General features: G+C 26.5%; 1 protein-coding gene across 3 annotated transcripts in view; it reads left to right on the plus strand.

Annotated features, from left to right (window-relative positions):
* The window catches only part of LOC107452324 (uncharacterized), a 38252-nt gene extending 25052 nt beyond the window's left edge, over positions 1–13200 (plus strand). Inside the window, exons 1-2 of one of the 3 annotated variants that reach the window (XM_087156169.1) lie at positions 3852–3870; positions 10023–13200. In XM_087156169.1, the coding sequence (XP_087012295.1) occupies positions 10069–10665 (597 nt within the window). In that variant the 5' untranslated portion in view covers positions 3852–3870; positions 10023–10068 and the 3' untranslated portion in view covers positions 10666–13200. Of the gene's footprint in view, positions 1–3851; positions 3871–5497; positions 5638–10022 lie in introns of those variants that run through there. The other 2 variants (XM_071188076.2, XM_016068723.5) reach the window with 2 other exon arrangements.
* Positions 13201–19174: the final 5974 nt, after the last annotated feature.

The following is a 19174-nucleotide window of genomic DNA, read 5'->3' on the forward strand; positions in this document are numbered from 1 at the left end:
TTACAGTTCCGCAAGTTTTGCTTCCAGGCAAGACAAATCGTATGGTTTGAAACTTGTTTTCGGTTTTCCTTGAACACTGTTATTTGTGACGCCTTATACTTTCGGCACAAGTTGTGAGATTTTGTGAAAGATCGGTGCTCTTAAGGATTTTAAAGGCATCCAAATCTATTATTTACTTTTAAAAATGTAAACCAGCCTATTTATTTTCAAGAGGACATGCTGAAAAAAAGGCTGGATTATAATTTTCGTTTAAAAAATGTATAAGAACAGTTATAAACGTTGAAAAGGGTTTTCAAGAAAATTCGAATTAGAAAGCTGGATAAAAAAAAAAAAGAAAAAAAAACTGAGGGTTGAAATGTTTAATGGGAAATACTTACGCAATTTTTTTTATAAAATACGCATTTTTCTCATAATTTATTCAGAGTATATATATATATATATATATATATATATATATATATATATATATATATATATATATATATATATATATATATATATATATATATATATATATATATATATATATATATATATATATATATATATATATATATATATATATATGTATATATATGTATATATATATATATATAATATAATATAATATATATAATATATATGTATACATAATATATATATACATATATATATACACATTAATTAAATATATGACCAATAAAAAAATGTAAAAATGATTAAAAAAACAATATTTTGTAACAAAAAAAATGTGTTATTTTTTATTACTCTTCGTCTTGAGCACAAAAATTTTAGGGATGGTCTTTATATAAGAATAGGAAACTGAGATAAAAGAAGCAAGCGAGAAAAAATGCTTATGGCTACATTAAACTCAATAGATAGTTTTAAAAATCGGTACATGACTTTGTGTTAAAATTTCAAAATTACCAAAAAATGAAGAAAAAAGTTCGTTATATCCAATTTCCTCTCTTCATTTGTTTCACTATATACACAAAAAATAATATTATATGTGTACAGCAAGGCACGGGAGCGAACATTTCGTTCACTATATCCGGAAGTTCACTATTTGACTATATATATATATATATATATATATATATATATATATATATATATATATATATATATATATATATATATATATATATATATATATATATATATATATATATATATATATATATATATATATATATATATATATATATATATGAACAAGTTAAAAAAAAACAAGTCCTTAACTCTTGGATCCTCTATGAGATCCATTTTTCGCGGAATCCTAGGGTTCCATAGAACACGTATTGGACAGGGATGACCAATAACGAACACCTTAAGGACAATCTTTCGTGAAAAAAATGTTGAACGTGCCACTCCACTTTCCTTGCTCTTCCCTTCAGTATTATTTGCAATAAATAAAATTCGAATTAAAACATAAAGTTTTACATTAAAAAGTTAAAAAAATTATAATATAGAATCATAAACTTAGTTTTAACTTTATGAAAACAAATTTACATCTTTTTAATAAATGTATCGTTAAATACAATAAAAATTAAATTAAAATAATAATGGGAGCCAATTTCTATTGTTAAATAATATTAGAAAATAATTTTTAATCAGCAAGAAAATGTATTTTGATAACTTTTCAAACAAAATTATTTTCACAAATTGAAACAATAATTTAAAAAACTCAAATAATAACGCATAACACTTAAATATTCATGAGTCAGCATTTAACGACGTTTGTTCAGTACGGAATATGAGTACGAAAGTAATACACACTATTAAGCTGAAAAATGGACCAGCTAAAAAAATAAAAAACAAATTTAATTTACTTATTTATTTATTTATTATTAAAAAAAAAGATGGGTTCGCATGTCACTCAGAATGCCTTTTAGTGCCCCGTGTTGGCCACCCGTGGTTTAGACAGAATAAATTTATTGATCCTAAAAGACAGAGCTCCCAACCTTTTTCAACGCTCAATGTTTGATAATTTTATCCACTGGGGAGAGGGGACTTTGATTGTTCTGGTTTACTATTTTTTTAAAAAAAATAACTGTATTTAAACAAGCTTTCAAAATAAAATACAATTTCACGCTCAGGTAACGCCTCTCAGTTCTTGGATAGCTAAATTACAATCCAGTGATTTTTACCGACTCGTTCTCTATTGTAGTGGGTCCCAATTTTAAAAGAAACTTTAATTTCTTTTGAAATTTGTTACCTGAACTAAAACAATGTCAAAAATCAGGTATTTAAGTTTAAAAAAAAAACTTTTAACTGGGGAAGCGGGACGTTAAACGCCGCTGGATTAGAAAATCGCTCCCGGTTAACCTGTTGTCTATGGAAAGTCGTACAAACCTGAGAGGAATACACCACATTATATAAAATGGAAATAGTTTAATACTCTTTCGAGAGCTTGGAGGTTGGAGATCACTGCTATAAAATTTAAAAAAACATGCATTTAATACATTTTAAACTATATTTTTTATAAAAAAAAAACACGTATACTTAATTTCTCATTAACTATACATTTGTTACCTTTAAAGCTCAAAAGCTGTAAATATGTTCACTTCCTTGCTAACTGCAGATTAACTTGGATATTCCATTAAAGTGAGTTTCAAATTTCAATTTAAATTTTTTAATTTTCATCATAGCATTAGAATTAATAAATGATTAATCGTCTTCTCATATAGAAAATACAAATTTAATTCACATATATATGTTCAGTCTTAAAAGAATAGAATTTAATAAATTCTTCTTCATATTTGAACTTAAATATTTATGAAAGTATTTTAATGCCGGGTATAGTTTTTTTACTGAAACTTGGCAAACTTTAATTCCGTCTAGGATGTCTGTAGGATATAATGGAATTGCTGGAGTACCGGAGCATGGGACACTTTAAAGCTCCAGCTTCGGGGAAAATACGACTCCGGAGCGAACCGGTTCCCCGTTTCAGCTTTAGGAACATTTTGGTAAACTCGCAAGCTCTCAAATTACGTAAAAATAAATAAATCATTTTATAAATTTAGAAATTAATGATTAAATGTAGTTAAGTTAAAAATAATTAAATTCACGGTTACGTTTCATTTAATGCTGTTCATTATGTTTGCCGATAATATTAATAACATGTTTTTTTTATTTTTAATTTTGATAAATAAAAAAAAATTGATAAATTTTAGATAAATAAAAAAAAAGTGTTTTCCTTTCTAAAAGCAGGTTAAAAGTTTTTTTATTGATACTTGGATATTTCAAACACATTAAACTATTGAGAAATATCTTCTTTCTGTTTTTCAAGGAAAAAAATAATTGTGTAAGTCGTCGTTTGACCTAAATATTGTGACTTACATCGCAGGCAGAGCTTCTTATTCTTCTTATTCCATCCTGTCATGTAATGATATTCATAACATATTTCAAATCATTTATTAACTAAATTTCATTAAAATTACTAAAAAGTAACACTCATATAATCTTTTTCTCAATAAATAAATATCATAAATACTATTATCGGTAATCTTTTTATTCAATAACCTTGACTTACGTTCAATATTAGCATTATATTCGAAATTATTACTAAATATTTTGATTTTATTAAAATTAGTTATTATTTATCGCTCTTTCTTTTCCGCCTACACATTTGAATGCGTAAGTCTAGTAAAAGGAGCCTTGGCAAATAAATAAATAAAGAAATTAACGGCCAACACATAAATTTCTTAAACTAGCGAAAAATAGTCTTACGTCTACTTGTTACACGACTTCACGTCTACTCGCATTTCTGATTTCTTGATGGACGTGGGTGTTTTGTGGGACTTGGCCCTGTTGCCACACCCTTTCAAAATAATTTTATTTTTTAATAACTAATTTTTTTTTTGTAAAAACTGACTTCATTCAGCAGAAGTAAAGTATATTTTTCTGTTATTTTTAACCAAACTGACTCTTAAATAAATTATTTAATTTACAGCTTGATTATAATTGTTTTTCTTGGAAAATATGGAAAAACAGACTCAATGATCACAACTGGAATTGAGTTTTATCTATTTTTAGAATTTTAAGATGTGAACGCTTTCACTTTTGGTCATTTTTAAAATTTTTTACACAGTCTTGGACAGTAATTCCCATGTGTCTTGTCCGAAACTAGCTAGGGGTTTATTTAGAACGATAACAAATTATAATTGTAAATAAAGTGTGATCTTTTGGAAAATATTTTATCGTATAAATCTAAAAAAATGTATAATAATACTTTTCTTAATAATATTTTAGTATTTCATTTTTTATGAATATTTTGATATTTAATAATTTAAACAAAAAATATTTTCTTTAAAAAAATGGATTCTTCGTAACATTTTTCAGTTTAAAAACCTTCACAAAATTATTCGTTTAAGAAACTGAAGGACAAAAATAAAATCTATTTCAAAAAATTGAAAAGACTACTGGATTTTGTTATTATTCACAATTTCACAAAAACAGAACATTTCATAAAACGTCATCTGGACCGACACCAGAGAGCATCTAAAACGATATCGAAATTTTTTTTGAAAATATAAAAGACGTAAAATTAAGCTATATTTTAAGTAAATTAATTATAAGTAAAATTACTACTTATAAATACTATTATTATTTATAAGTAAAATTAAGCACAGAACAGAATTTAATATAATTGTAAAGTGTGATCTTTTAGAAAATATTTTATCGTGTGAACGGAAAAAAAAAATAATTTGAATATTATTTTATTCTTTTAATGATATTTTGATATTAACTAATTTAAACAAAAAATATTTTCTTTTAAAAAATGGATTCTTCGTAACATTTTTCATTTTAAAATCCTTCCCAAAATCCTTCATTTAAAAAACTGATGGACAGAAACAAAACCTCTCACAAAAAATTGAAAAGACCACTAGATTATGTTATTACTCACAATTTCACAAAAACAGAACATTTCATAAAACGTCATCTGGATCGACACCTGAGAGTATCTAAAACGATATCGTTTTTTTTTTTGAAAATATAAAAGACGTAAAATTAAGCTATAATAGACAATAGACTCTTTTTATTTAGTCGATTAATTCTTCCATTTAGCAGAACAGAATTTAATATAATTGTAAACTGTGATCTTTTAGAAAATATTTTATCGTGTAAACGGAAAAAAAATAATAATTTGAATATTATTTTATTCTTTTAATGATATTTTGATATTAATTAATTTAAGCAAAAAATATTTTCTTTTAAAAAATGGATTCTTCGTAACATTTTTCATTTTAAAAACCTTCACAAAATCCTTCATTTGAAAAACTGAAGGACAAAAACAAAACCTCTCACAAAAAATTGAAAAGACCACTAGATTTTGTTATTATTCACAATTTCACAAAAACAGAACATTTCATAAAACGTCATCTGGATCGACACCAGAGTGTATCTAAAACGATATCGTAATTTTTTTGAAAATATAGAAGACGTAAAATTAAGCTATAATAGACTCTTTTTATTTAGTCGATTAATTCTTCCATTTAGTAGAACAGATTTTATGGGTTTTATATGCGGCAGTTAAACCGTAAGAGGTCTTTTTTATTAGTTCTGTAGACCTCTTTACGTACAAAATCAATGCGATTTTAAACAGAGAAAACCTTTTACATTGAACTAGATGCCGGCTCACCTTCTGCGATCGCCGTAAGTAGAATTCATTTGAAATACTTATGATAATTGAAATAAGAATTTAATTAAAATGTCCATTAATTGGGAGTGTTCCGTTGTATTGAAAATCCATTTCCGCCCATTAAAAATATGCTCGCTGTTTAATGTAGATTACATTGTTTTATGTGGGTGTAAACACCATTGCACACCCATCAATTGAAGATAATTTATGAAGATGCCTATCGTGGACCTTGTTCACGGAGAAAGGCAGTAAGATGTTATTTCTTTTGATGCATTAGGAGTCGATTCAGACTTGTTGTGAAATTGTGAAAAATCTAGTCATAATTTTGTGAATTTGTGAAAAAGAGTTCTGTTTTGTGATTTTCATTGTTTGTTTTCATATTTGTTATAGTAGGTTTGAAAATGTTTGTTTACTGGTCTCTTTTGTTTTTGCTTGTAAGATTTTTGGTCTTATAATTTTTAGAATTTATAATTAGCATGCAATAGAGCTCATTGTGGCAAAGTATTATTTTGTGAAGGCGATAAAATAAGGTCCTGTCTTTATGAGAAAAATTGAGATTTTGTGTTTTGCAAATATAAAACTGCTTGTAAGACACTTAATTTCAATTTTTCTCATAAAAACAGGACCTTATTTTAACGCATTCAGAAAGCAAGGAACCATTTCAGCCATTTTAAAATAATTCAAATAATTTTGAGATTAAAAACATTGTGAAGTTTCCGTTTTTATTGCATAATAATTTGTGAAAAGGCAGTTAATGGATCCGAATTTTTCTTTAAATAGGTCCCTGATCAAATGTGGTAATTCTATCATAAATACATCTTTTTTTATTCATTAGATTGAAAAAGCGTGAAATAAATTTTAAAAGAAAGTTTATATAAAAGTTTTGTGTAACTTTATATTATAGTTTTGTTGCAACTTTAGAGCATTAACACATTATATTTTTTAAGAAAATGCTTAAACTGTACAAATGTAACTCATTTATTGTTCACTTCATTGTCTCGCTTTCTCAGTATTATTATTAAATTATTTATAGTTCGTATTAGGGTATCTCATTGATATTAGATATTTATAAAAAAGTAGGGGAGAATATATCGATTCTGAGAAAAATAAAGTATTAAATTATTATAAAAAAGTAGGGGAGAATATATCGATTCGAAGAAAAAGAAAGTATTAGATTATTATAGAAAAGTAGGGGGAAATATATCGATTCTGAGAAAAAGAAAGTATTAAATTATTATAAAAAAGTAGGGGAGAATATATCGATTCTGAGAAAAAGAAAGTATTAGATTATTATAAAAAAGTAGGGGAGAATATATCGATTCTGAGAAAAAGAAAGTATTAGATTATTATAAAAAAGTAGGGGAGAATATATCGATTCGGAGAAAAAGAAAGTATTAGATTATTATAGAAAAGTAGGGGGAAATATATCGATTCTGAGAAAAAGAAAGTATTAGATTATTATAAAAAAGTAGGGGAGAATATATCGATTCTGAGAAAAAGAAAGTATTAGATTATCATAAAAAAGTAGGGGAGAATATATCGATTCTGAGAAAAAGAAAGAGTATTTTCAAAACAACGTGAATATTATAAAATTTGTCATTTTCTGGATATATGGGGACACCAAATATCTCGGTAATTTTTTCTCATATTCTTTAGTAATGATTTTGGTAAAATTAACAAAAAAATATAGTTTTATAATGTGTGATAAAATTTGGTAATTTCATCATAAAATCCCGTATTCGGTTAAATTTACTTTTCAGTTTTGTATTTTTCATTAAATGTGCGATACTAAGAACTATAATTTTAAAAACCAAATTTCAGGTAAGCCGTTATCATATGAATGGAAAAATTATCAATGGTTTAAATATTGTATATTTTGATTTCCTTAACCAGAATTATGTTTTTTTTTATAAGAAGTGTCATTATCTTAAAGTGCTGAAATCTTACCAGATTTTTTTTTCTTTGTGTTTGTAAAAGCAAAAATGCAATATATTTGAGCGGACTATTACGCAGTATTTTTCAAGGAATACGCATTTATGTGAAAATTCTTCCATACCAGACCACCAAAAAATAGAGCGGTATCTTTGAAGAGTAAATTTCTGTTAGTATTATAATTGGTTATGCTAATAACCACTATAATAATTTTCAAGGACCACCGGAACCCTGTTATTAATTTGTGAACAAAATTTCTGAAGGAGAATTTTGAAGAGTTATAATTTTCTTGAAGCATGTGATGACGATTCTCGGCAGCATTCTCTCAAATATTTACACTCTTGGTCAACGCATTACCACCAACAAAAAATTAAAAACTAGTTTTTTTTTTCTGCCGTGGATGGCAGTTCAGTCATTAAGGAATCACTTGTGTGCTTAGGGCGGAGCATGTTTTCTAGAAGTGAAATAAAAATGACTCGTTTCTTATTAATTTATTTGTAGGTAAAAAAAAAAGAAAAAACCCCATAGAAATGTATTTTTACAGTTAGTTTTAGAGGATATGAAATTTATGATGATTCGAATGCATATGTTCGATAAATTTAATGAATTATTATTTAAATCGTATCAACTTTGACTTATTATTTAAAAGAGAAAGTGATAAGAATTCTGCATTGATAAGTATTCCATATATGTATTGATATACAATACCAGAAAGAATTGAAAAATGAAGAAAAAAAATGCTAAAAGATAATATCCTATGTTTTTTTTTAAAAAAAATATTTTTTATAAAATTGTTATTTAGTATTGTAATAGGTCAATTTAATTATAACTGGCTGTTGAAAATGACACATATTGCAATTCTAAACGTCTTTTTAAAAAAATTAAAAATATTCTACTCGATTCTTATCAATTTATTCGTTGATAATAAAAAAAGAGGGGGGGGGAACCCCATAGAAATGTACTCTTTCAGTTACAGCTGATATGAAATTTATGCTGATTCAAGTGCGGATGTTCGATAATTTTAATATTTACCATGAATTATTATTTAAATTCTATCAACTTTGAATTATTATTTAAAATAGAAAGATTTTAAAATTCTCCATAGCTAAATATTTCATATTTAAACTCATATACAATACCAGCGATACTTTAAAAATAAAGAAAACGCCAAAAATTATTATCTCAAAGTTTTTTTCAAATATTTTTTTAAAACTATAATTTCGTTAAAATTACATTTTTAAAAAATTTTGTTTATTTTGTTATTTTGTTAATTGCTTAAATCATTTTGAAAACATGCTTAGTCACATGTAAGAACCTCGTGATATGAACAAAACCATTTTGTATGAAAATAATCTACGTTTTGAAAACTATTTAAATTATTTTATTGTATTTATTTTTTGAAGTAAATGCTATTAATTTCCCTGTGGTTTATTTAATATTGAGAGAAGTGCCCTCATTCGAACAGATTGGAACGTTTGACTGCGCTTTATTATTTGATGCTCGAATAAACATTATCTAAATAAAACTACATTAAAAAATCTAAATGTGTTTATAGTATTTCTTTAATTTGTATTATTCATGATTGGTTAACAGTTTTTACATTAGCGAATTAGCTATTTGTGATATACTAATAATACACATTCGTTCATGTAACTATTAATTTCGAGGTTTGCGTTAATTATTACATAAACATCTTAAAAGTGAGTTGGACATCTGAAGCTATATATTTCAGAATTAGTAATGCATTAAATTCAATTGAAAAGTAAATATTTTTTCTTTTTTTTGCTGAAGCTCTAACATGTGAATATCACATCCCATTTCTTAACATTAAAATATTTCTTTATTATTATTTATTATTATAATAAGAAATTAAAATAATAATAATTTAAAATAATAAATATAATAATAATTTAAAATAATAAATATAATAATTTAAAATAATAAATATAATAATAATTTAAAATAATAAATGTAATAATAATTTAAAATAATAATAAAAAATTATTATTATTTTAATCATTACTTTGATTATCATTGCCTCTAGTTCCTCGTTAACTACAATTCTACAGTGTAGTAGAAAAATTAACGGAAGTAACAAAAAATTCAAGATTGAGAGATTTGAGTTAGATATTTTTTAATGATAAGTTACTTATTCAAATTTTTTTTCAAGAATAAATTTTGTTTTATTTTTTTGAAATTCTATTTTAGTGTTCATATCAGCAATAGAAAGAAAATAATTGTCAAGCCACTTTTCGCGAAATCTATCAGGAGACACGTTGTTTTTTCGATTGCACGGCAGTATTAATACTGAGTATTTGTTTAATTAATCTGTGTTAAATTTATTGGAAACTGCAATGAATGCGTGATCAGAAAATAAATTTGCTTTTAGTGATAAAAAGTACCAATATTTATAATAATATAGTTTTGCTCATTGAAATTAATTGAGTTTTTTCATTTTTTTTTTCAGGTCACAGCTTCTTTTATCTGAAAAGCAATATTGTTAATTTTTTATTATGAAGCAGCCAAGATTGCCCGGCGCTGAGAAATTTAAATTCTCTTCATCGGACAAACCAGCGATTCACATATCTTCTCCAAAACAGAGATCTCTTTCAGTATCTCAATCATTTGATAATAATTCACATAAAATATTGTCTCGAAGAGCATCATGTTATAGTCAAAGTGAACTCAGTCCTTCTCCATCAATAACAATGTTGAACCGCAGTGATTCCAGAAGACGAGCTGTACTACCTATTACGTGCAAGAAAACTTCCAGAATGTTAACCAACACAAATCTCGAACTGAATGTCGACATTGCTGATACAGTTTCTGAAGAAGCTCTAAAATTAAACAGACTTCAGATAGAGTCGAATCGCGTTCCATCCTGCCCGAATCTTGAGGCTTCTTCAAGAACTTTTCATTCATCGAAGACATCTTTAGATGCTTCTCATTTAAGGAAGATGTCGTTGCAAAATTCAATGATTCGTGATCTGCCACCAGATTTTGACTGGAAAAATATTAGAGCTCCCGTGTTTAGACTCTCTGCTTCTTGCTCGAGTGCCAGTTCGAGTGAAGAGAACATTTGGGTTCTGAGAGAAAATCCAGAACTCTAAAAAGTGTTTTATTTCCTGGATAATACCGGATTCACCTTCCAAATAACATTTAAAATGAGACATATCTGTTACACTGTAAAATATTTCAGATAGAAATACGTTAAAAAGTTATGGCACCATTCTTACCGTAAACCTTTACACCGCAATTTTTACAGTTATATTTATTTAATTACAGCGATCAGTAAAAAAAAATTATGGTCTATCAGATTTTTGTTCCGTAAAACTTTACAGTAAAAATGAATTTTATGGATACTGCACTTAGGGTGCCATTACTTTTTACAGCAATTTTAGATGGAACATTTTATAGTGTAGGATAGATTGTAAAGTTTGAAGTATCTTAAATCTTTTAGCTATGATACGGAAAAGTTGTCTACTTCCATCATTAATCCTTTGACGCAGAATTTGTATAAAATATATTTTTTAAATATTTTTCATCACTTCGTATTAATTTAATTCAAATGAAGTGAAAATATTATATTTAGCCTTTTAATAATTTGGAGTTATAAAATACAGGATGAAACACGGCTCACTTCTAAACGGTAACTTTTCAAATGTGCACTTATTTGCAGTTATTTAGATCTAAGAGAAACAGTAATTCATCATTGAAATTTCTTTAATTTATAAAGTCAATTATTGATAAATTTTTGAATATAAATGAAAAAAAAAATTTTTTTAAATTATTTTTTTAGTATTTTATTTTTTAGAGCGCATATAATTCCGTTATCTAACAGATTTTTTTAGAAGCTATTAGACTGTTTTGTATAATTAAAAAATATCAAATACATTTTTGTTTGTAGTTAGATCCTCAGAATATATATAAGGGACACCGGTGTCCCATCTGCGCCAAAGGGATTTGATACAAGGTGGAAAAAAACTCTGAATTAATATATTCTGCTTCTACAATGAATGAAATTAAAAAAAAATTATAAGGAAAAAAAATCAGATTTTTTATTAGCTTGCGAAAGCACTTCGTTATCATTTATTAACACGGTTTTAAAATTTTAACATAGCAACAGCATTGAAGTTCAAATTCAGCTGCTGAAGTGGTCAAAGATATCAATTTAGAAAAATCAACTCTTTAGCTGAATTGTCACCTTAAGCGGTCGCTATACCTCTTGAGAAACTTTTCATTGCAAATGCTTCTTTTTCTAAGATCTCCATTGGTATATTGAAATTTAAAGTTCAGAGAAAATCGTGTTTAGGTAAATCTAGAGGAAACCATAAAAATTCAAATGTTTAAAAAATGTTGTTAAAATATCACAATACAAGCAAATTAGGAGAGATTCCCCACAGCGTAATCCTAAGTAATTCTTTCATAATTTGTTTGCATTTTTATAATTCTTTTTCCGGAATCTGAAGCAGCCTGGCTTGCTCTAGGTTTATCTGAATTCACTTTTTTCTATACTTTAAACTTTAAATTACTATTTGAGGGGGAAGAGATTTTGCCATGAAGAGTTTCTCCTGTGGTATAACGTCCTCTTAATGATCAATCCAAGTTACCAGTTTCCGTGCCGTTAAGCTATAATTATGAAATTTTGTACAGATATTCTTGTTAAGAAATTATTTTTTACATGGTTTCATAAATTATTGCATATTGAGGCTGCAAAATATGTTAATTCTACATTATAAGATTATGCCAATTTCCTAATGTTGGTAGTTGTCCGCATTATCGCAAGAAGATTTAAGATACTTAAACTTTTTTCGATTTTTTAAGACCTACTAAAAATAAAAAAAAGAGCTTTATTTCAAGTCATTCCGTTTTATATCAGTTCTTAAAATACATTTGGAAGACTTTTCTAAAAAGTAGTCATTAGAAGTTGAATATTAATATTTAAATGATGAAAACAAAACTTTCTTAAAATCTGACTAATCATCGCGGTGAATTGCACCATTAGAATCAAAATCTCAAAAAAGCCAATTTATTTGTTGGAAGAAACTAAAAAGTGTGACATAACAGCAATTCTACATAATATTAGTAATCAGAAATGCTTATTAATTTCAATTTAACTGGAAATTTGTTCATAATTTTACCTATCATTCTTTATAACAAAAACTATCGGGAACACAAAATTTACTTTGTGAGATTTTAATAAATGGTGTACTTGTACTGATCAGAAAAGCTTCTCAGTTTACTCGATGGTACAGTGATTAATCTTGTTAATGATCCGTGAGATATTGATATATTTTCTTTTCTAAATGTGAAGGTTCTTAACTAAGACTAAAATTATTCCAAGGACGAGGATTAGAAAATACTTTGCATTAAATTCAAAAAAATTGATTCTTTGTGAATCCGGTAGATTCTTTTTTTTCTATCTAGTCTGCTGAATCTCAATGTACGATTTTCTTAAATATGTTAAATATGTTACAGTTATTACAGTAATGTTACAGTGCAGTATGTTAAATATGTTACAGTAATATGTTTTCTCTTACAGGACCAGTTGCAATGTGAAACTATTTTATGTATTTTTTGCCGAAACAATCAAACTCATTATAATCCAAAATTTTATTAAAGTTTTGTATTTTGATTGGTTTTAAGTGATGTAGAATTTGTTTTATATTTTTCTAAATTTATCTTGTTTTTCAATTATACAGTCAATTCGAGGTTTAAAATGTCACAAATTTTATTGCAAAGAAGCAGCATAAAAATCTATATACTTAATTTAAACTTTATTCACCGCTTCTAAATTGTACAGTTAAGGATTAAACGTGGGTGGTATAATAAGGGATAGGGTAATGAGGTAAATACCCCTACAATGATTTTCAAAGTTCGTGGGAAAGATTGTGAGACGAAATTCTTTTTCATAATAGTATTTTTATTTTTTTATATTTTTTTTGAACGTGTCTACAAAGCATCCGCAAAAAGTTTCCACTTAACTTTCAAAACCTTTAAAATTTATGAGATAAAATTTGAGAGCGCTTTTTTTTATTTATTCTTAATTTAAATTTTAGTTGTTAGAAACTGGTCTTCTCAAACATCTATGGCAAAAGTAAACATCAACAACGAAGAAATTTTTTTTCTTGTTTTCATTTTTGAATTTTTTAATGCTTATGCTTGTTATTAATCTAGGTTCTGAAGGGAGTTAAACATATATGGAAAGGCTGATGCTAATTTATTTCTGGTTATAGTTGTAAATACTATAGTGATGAAGAAAATCAATGTCTTCGCCCTCCCACGTCGTTGACCAGTTGGGGGAAGGGAGCGAATTATACTAAAATGATTATAATTTGCGAATCATTTAAAATTGAGTGATGAAAAAAAATGTCATAACAATCAGAAAAATATAACCTTTAAAAAATATAATTTCGTTAGTGGTTATTGGTTCATGAAAATAAAAAAGTTTTTTTGCCATATAATTTTTGCAACTGATAGTCTGGAATCTAACGTGGGTTAAGCGATATGGAAAGCCTAAGGCAATTTTAATATTTTCTTTATTTTTAACGCTATTTTATGATTATTGTAATATTCACTCTAAAGCGGTTTAAAAACTATTTTGCCCCCCACATGACCGGTTATCTAAAATGAACATAGCTTGTCATATGAGCGACTAAAAAATATGCAATTTAACTTTAAAAATGTATGTGTGGCAGAATTGTATTTTTCTCTGAGTTTATCTGAATTTTATCAAAGGAATTCAGATTTTTTTGTTGAAAAAATTGAACGAATTTCCCCCTTACCGATATTGCTTTTAAATTTCCATCACCAAGAAAAGGGTGTAGTGAATTATTTCTGAGAAAGATTATTCAATATTTTTTTTTTCAAACTCCGTAATCATATTACGTCCTTACTTAGAGATTCAATTTTTTTTTCATCATTTGCTATTAATTATCAATCAAAATTTTATTACAAGAATCTAGCAAATTGAAAAATACAAATTATTTATAAAAATAATAAATTGTTTATTTTCAACCATTCTCCAGATTATTATTTTTTTTAGTTTACCCCGGCAAAGGCAATATTCAGAATATATTGATTTTAATGGTAGTTTTAGGTAGAAAACATCTGGTGGGCAAAGCTATTCCGATTGTATAAACCATCTTGGTTTCGATTCTTTACTTCAAAAGAAAGCAATGAAAATCAACACCTTAAATCAACTTAGTCCTCCTCCAAGTGCAGAAAATATTTTCTGCTTTGCAACTGTTGGGATGCAAGGTTTAACTGCGATCAACACAATTTTTTATTATAAGTTTCCGATGATAAAAATTCATCTTTTAGCATTATGCAATAAGATATATCATTTTAGTGATTAAGTTCTAGTATAAAGGTGATAAATAAAAAACCGCAGTAGTGAAAAAAATTCTCTGAAATCTTAACTAGAGTAATACTTAATGCATCGAAAGTAGGATGTGGTTAACAATATCATTTCTTGGAATTAATGTTAACTCATTTGGATGAACTTACCTCTTTGCTGATAACTTAATTAAACAAAGTGCCTTTAGAGCAAACGTGCTGTCTAAGGGACAAAATGCTGTAAATTGTGACACTTGAGAAATATTTTTTTCAATTTATTCAATGCTTATTTAGATTACATTTAGGTTTTACCCAACAAAGATTAAGTTTCGAAATATATTCAGGGGTCTGTTCACACTGTAAAAAAATCCTACTAAAGTTATAGTAAAAAGTACAGGCACCCAGTGTGCCGATACATTTTATTATAAAATCTATTTTAAATTAAAATTTTATATCTTAATTTTTATAGTACTATTTATTTATTTCCAGCAATTCAGTGAAAATTGCGGTATATCAGATTTTTTGTGTTATAAAATTTTACGGTTAAAATGGATTTTACAGTAAAAATTAACGGCACTCGGGGGGCCAGTACTTTTTACCGTAATTTTACCAGAAACTTTTTAAAATTCAGGAATTTTAAGAAAGAACCTGTTTTATTTTCTTTCTTTGAAATTGTGAATATTTTCCTATGTACTAGAGATTTTGTTAAAGATACAAGTGTTCTCTAAACTCTACCTTTTTAGCATATATATTAGACTCCTAATTCAAACCGAAGATAAAAAAAATGTATATACAATTGGGAATCTCAAATAATAACTTAAACGAGGAAAAAACAAAACTGCTATCAAAATCAGGCAAATCACAGCAAAGGAAGGCGAGTGTACAGATCATTATAACCTATTTTATTGAAGGTTTAAACTCCTGAGTGTTTCTAATAATAATTTTCTATCTCCTCCATTTTTTTCTTTCTGAAATCAAGCCAACTTCAGTGTTTCTTACACCTACTTCTTCAACTGTAGTTTGACAGATTTTGTTAGTATTTTTACTTTTTCCTCGTTTAAATATCAATTGTGAGAAAGGCGGGATAAAAAGCGTTACACCTTACATATTGGTTTTTTGATGACACCAGGAGGTGTTTACAATAATCGTCTTTCAACTCTTCCGTTTTTTTTCCGGCAATCAAACTGATTTCGATATTTTCAGTCTTTTTTTTTTGGTCAATTGTGTATTGATAGATTTTTTTTTTCCATTTTTGTATTCTTTTTCTTAAAATATTTATTTGTAACCCCTTAGTCTTCATTTTTGATAAGGTTTTTAAAAATACATATCAAGGACAATGTTTACAGAACACGCTGTTTAGTATTTTAGAGATATATGTTTCACAAAATTGGCTTAGAATCGGTTTCTTCCTGTCAGAGTCAAGTTTTCGTGAATATTAAAATAAGATCCTGTTTTAGTTAAAAAAATGCATACAATACAAAATACATATTTTTTAAGGAGTTGCATTATTTTTAAAGTTATGAGATAATGTTGCCGTTGACTCAATTTTTCAAAAGGAGAATTTCGAGAAGGATTTATTTTGATGATTGATTATGTGTGACTGATTAGTTTTTAGTATAAAATAATTCGAAGGGCCCTTTGTACGGTAAAATTATTTGTGAAGACTCTACTTATTTAAGAACTCAAATTTCTCCAAAACAGATCTCTGTTGTTTTAAAATTAATACCTTATGTTGCTTCAGTTCAACACAAATTGTCTAGATGATTATAAATTTCCTTTTTGTTTTGTGTGTGGTTTATTATTTCTTTTCCCGGTTCGTTAGTGTTTTTTAATTATTATTTCTTTTTAAGTAACACACCAATTCGAACTTTCTAACTTCAGGCTGCTTCAGTTCAACACAAATTCTGTATATGCTTTTAGATTTCGTCTTTGTTTTGTGTAGGGTTTATTGTTATTTCTTTCTAACTGACACATCATTTAATGCTCCCTTACTTCATGTTACTTCAGTTCAACACAAATTTAATAGATCTCTATTAAATAGGTGTTCTTAAATTTTTTTGTGTGATTTGTGTCGGGCTCATAATTATTTTTTTCAGGCAACATACCATCGTTACTTTTTTGTATTCTATGAAATTCTATCGCCAAGGCAAAAGCTACAATTTTAGTGACTGAAAAAACCTTTGGTTTTAAATTCTGTAAACTATAATGCTGAAAAAATTGTCTTTACTTTAAAAGGAACAAAAGACTTACAGTTTTAAAAACAACTTATATTTCAACTTTTTAAAAATTAGCAATTTTGCGAGATATTTCAATCAAGATGAAATTCGTTCACAAGCAATGAATAGTTCTCATTTTTGGTAAATTTGACAATGAATTGAGTCGCTTTGAACTAAGTTTTCAAATTTCATTTTTTTTATTTTCACAAAACAGTAACTTTCCTTTACTTCGTTGCAGGCAAATTGCTTTATTTTCAGAATAGGCTTATATAACGTTGGATAAATATAAATAAAATCCAACAGTCTTCATTAACTGTTGTAAGCTTGCAACAGTTAAAAAAAACTTAAATTTTATTCGCTGCGAAGGATTATTTCATTTGAAGACAGAGCTTTTAATGAATATGCTTAACTTTTTTTTCTCCAAGTATTAGATTGTCGTTAAAAAATTTAGAACGCCTTTTTTTTAAGAAATAGTAATTTAGAAGTTATTAGCAATATAAGTGAGAAACGAGTACTTTTTTTAAAAAATTTTTAATGTCTAGTAGCTTTATTGTATATTTCTAAAAACTATTAGAATATTTTCTAAAAAAATGGATTATGAAGAAAATAGGGAGAATCGAAAGAAATAGGTTGAAATAGAAATGAAATGGAAAATAAAATAATTAAAAATTAGTTTTTTTTTGTTTGTTTATAAAAATAATGGAAAAATTAGTCTGTTTGAAAATGGATCATGTCGAAAGTTGAATGGATGGAATGCAATGAAGAAAACAATAGAATGGAAATTTAAAAGAATAAAAAAAGATGTGTTTTTTCTTATGTTCATAAAAATAATGGAAGAATCAGTCTGCTAGAAAATGAATTTTGTAGAAAGTTGAATGGAGGAAATGTAATAGTGTAAAATGAGAATGAAAAAAAATAGAAATTCAAACTCGATAAAAAAAGAGATTATTTCAATTCATTTGTTCATCAAAATAACGGAAAAATCACTCGGCTGAAAAAGAGATTATGTAGAAAGTTGAATGGATGAAATGTATTAGAATGCAATGAAGAAAAATAGAAATTCAAACGAATTTAAAAAAAAGAGAAATTATTTTACTTCATCTGTCCATAAAAATAATGGAAAAATCAGTCAGTTGAAAAATGGATTATGTAGAAAGTTGAATGGAAGATATGTAATGGATAGCAGTGAAAAAAACAGACAATATAATTGAAATTCAAAAGAATTAAAATAAGTAATTTTTTTCTTTTGTTCTTAAAAGTAATGGAAAAAGTAGTCTGTTAGAAAATATGTTATGCGAAAAAAAGAGTTGAATGGAACAAATGTAATAGAATGAAAGAAAACTAACAAGGGAATGAAAGTTTTAAAGAAAAAATTTAAAAAATATGTTTTTTCTTCTGTTAATAAAAATAATTGAAAAATCAGTTTGTTAGAAAGTGGTATATGTAGAATATAGTAAGGAATAGAAGAAATGGAAATGGAATAGAATGAAATGAAATAACACTGGAATGGAAAGTCGAAGGAATAAATGTTTTTCGTTTGTTTATAAAATTAATGAAAAAACAGTAGCTTGTTAGAACTTAGATGCGAGAAGAAATAGAATGGAATAAAATGAAGAAAAAAAATACAATAAAATTTAAATCCACAGGAGAATTTAATTTTTTTTTAAAAATAGAAGCAGAAAAAACTACAAAGCTGAAAAAAGGCTAAAATAAATTATAAATATTGGAATAAATGTTAAATCAGTTTAAATTTAATATTACAGCCATTAAATATGTAGACATAATATAAAATTGCTTATAGGTAGATTTTGTAGAGAATTATAAATTAGAAAATTGTTTAAAAGAAATCTATGCCAAACAGAAGCAAGGAAATACATTTTTGTAATGAAGTTTGAAGGGGAATTCTTGGAAAAGACTGCTATTTAAATTAAATTTTCAGTGTTTTTTTATTTATTTAGTTTTGAAATGTAGCCTACGGTGTGATAAAAACTGCTGATTTGGCCCTTGTAGTGTAATAGAATTTGACTTGCTAAGCATAAAAATAGAAGAAAAAATATTATTAAGT

This window comes from Parasteatoda tepidariorum, chromosome 12 (genome assembly GCF_982258835.1).
Source record: "Parasteatoda tepidariorum strain Cologne lab strain chromosome 12, Ptep-v5.0, whole genome shotgun sequence".
NCBI lineage: Eukaryota > Metazoa > Arthropoda > Arachnida > Araneae > Theridiidae > Parasteatoda > Parasteatoda tepidariorum.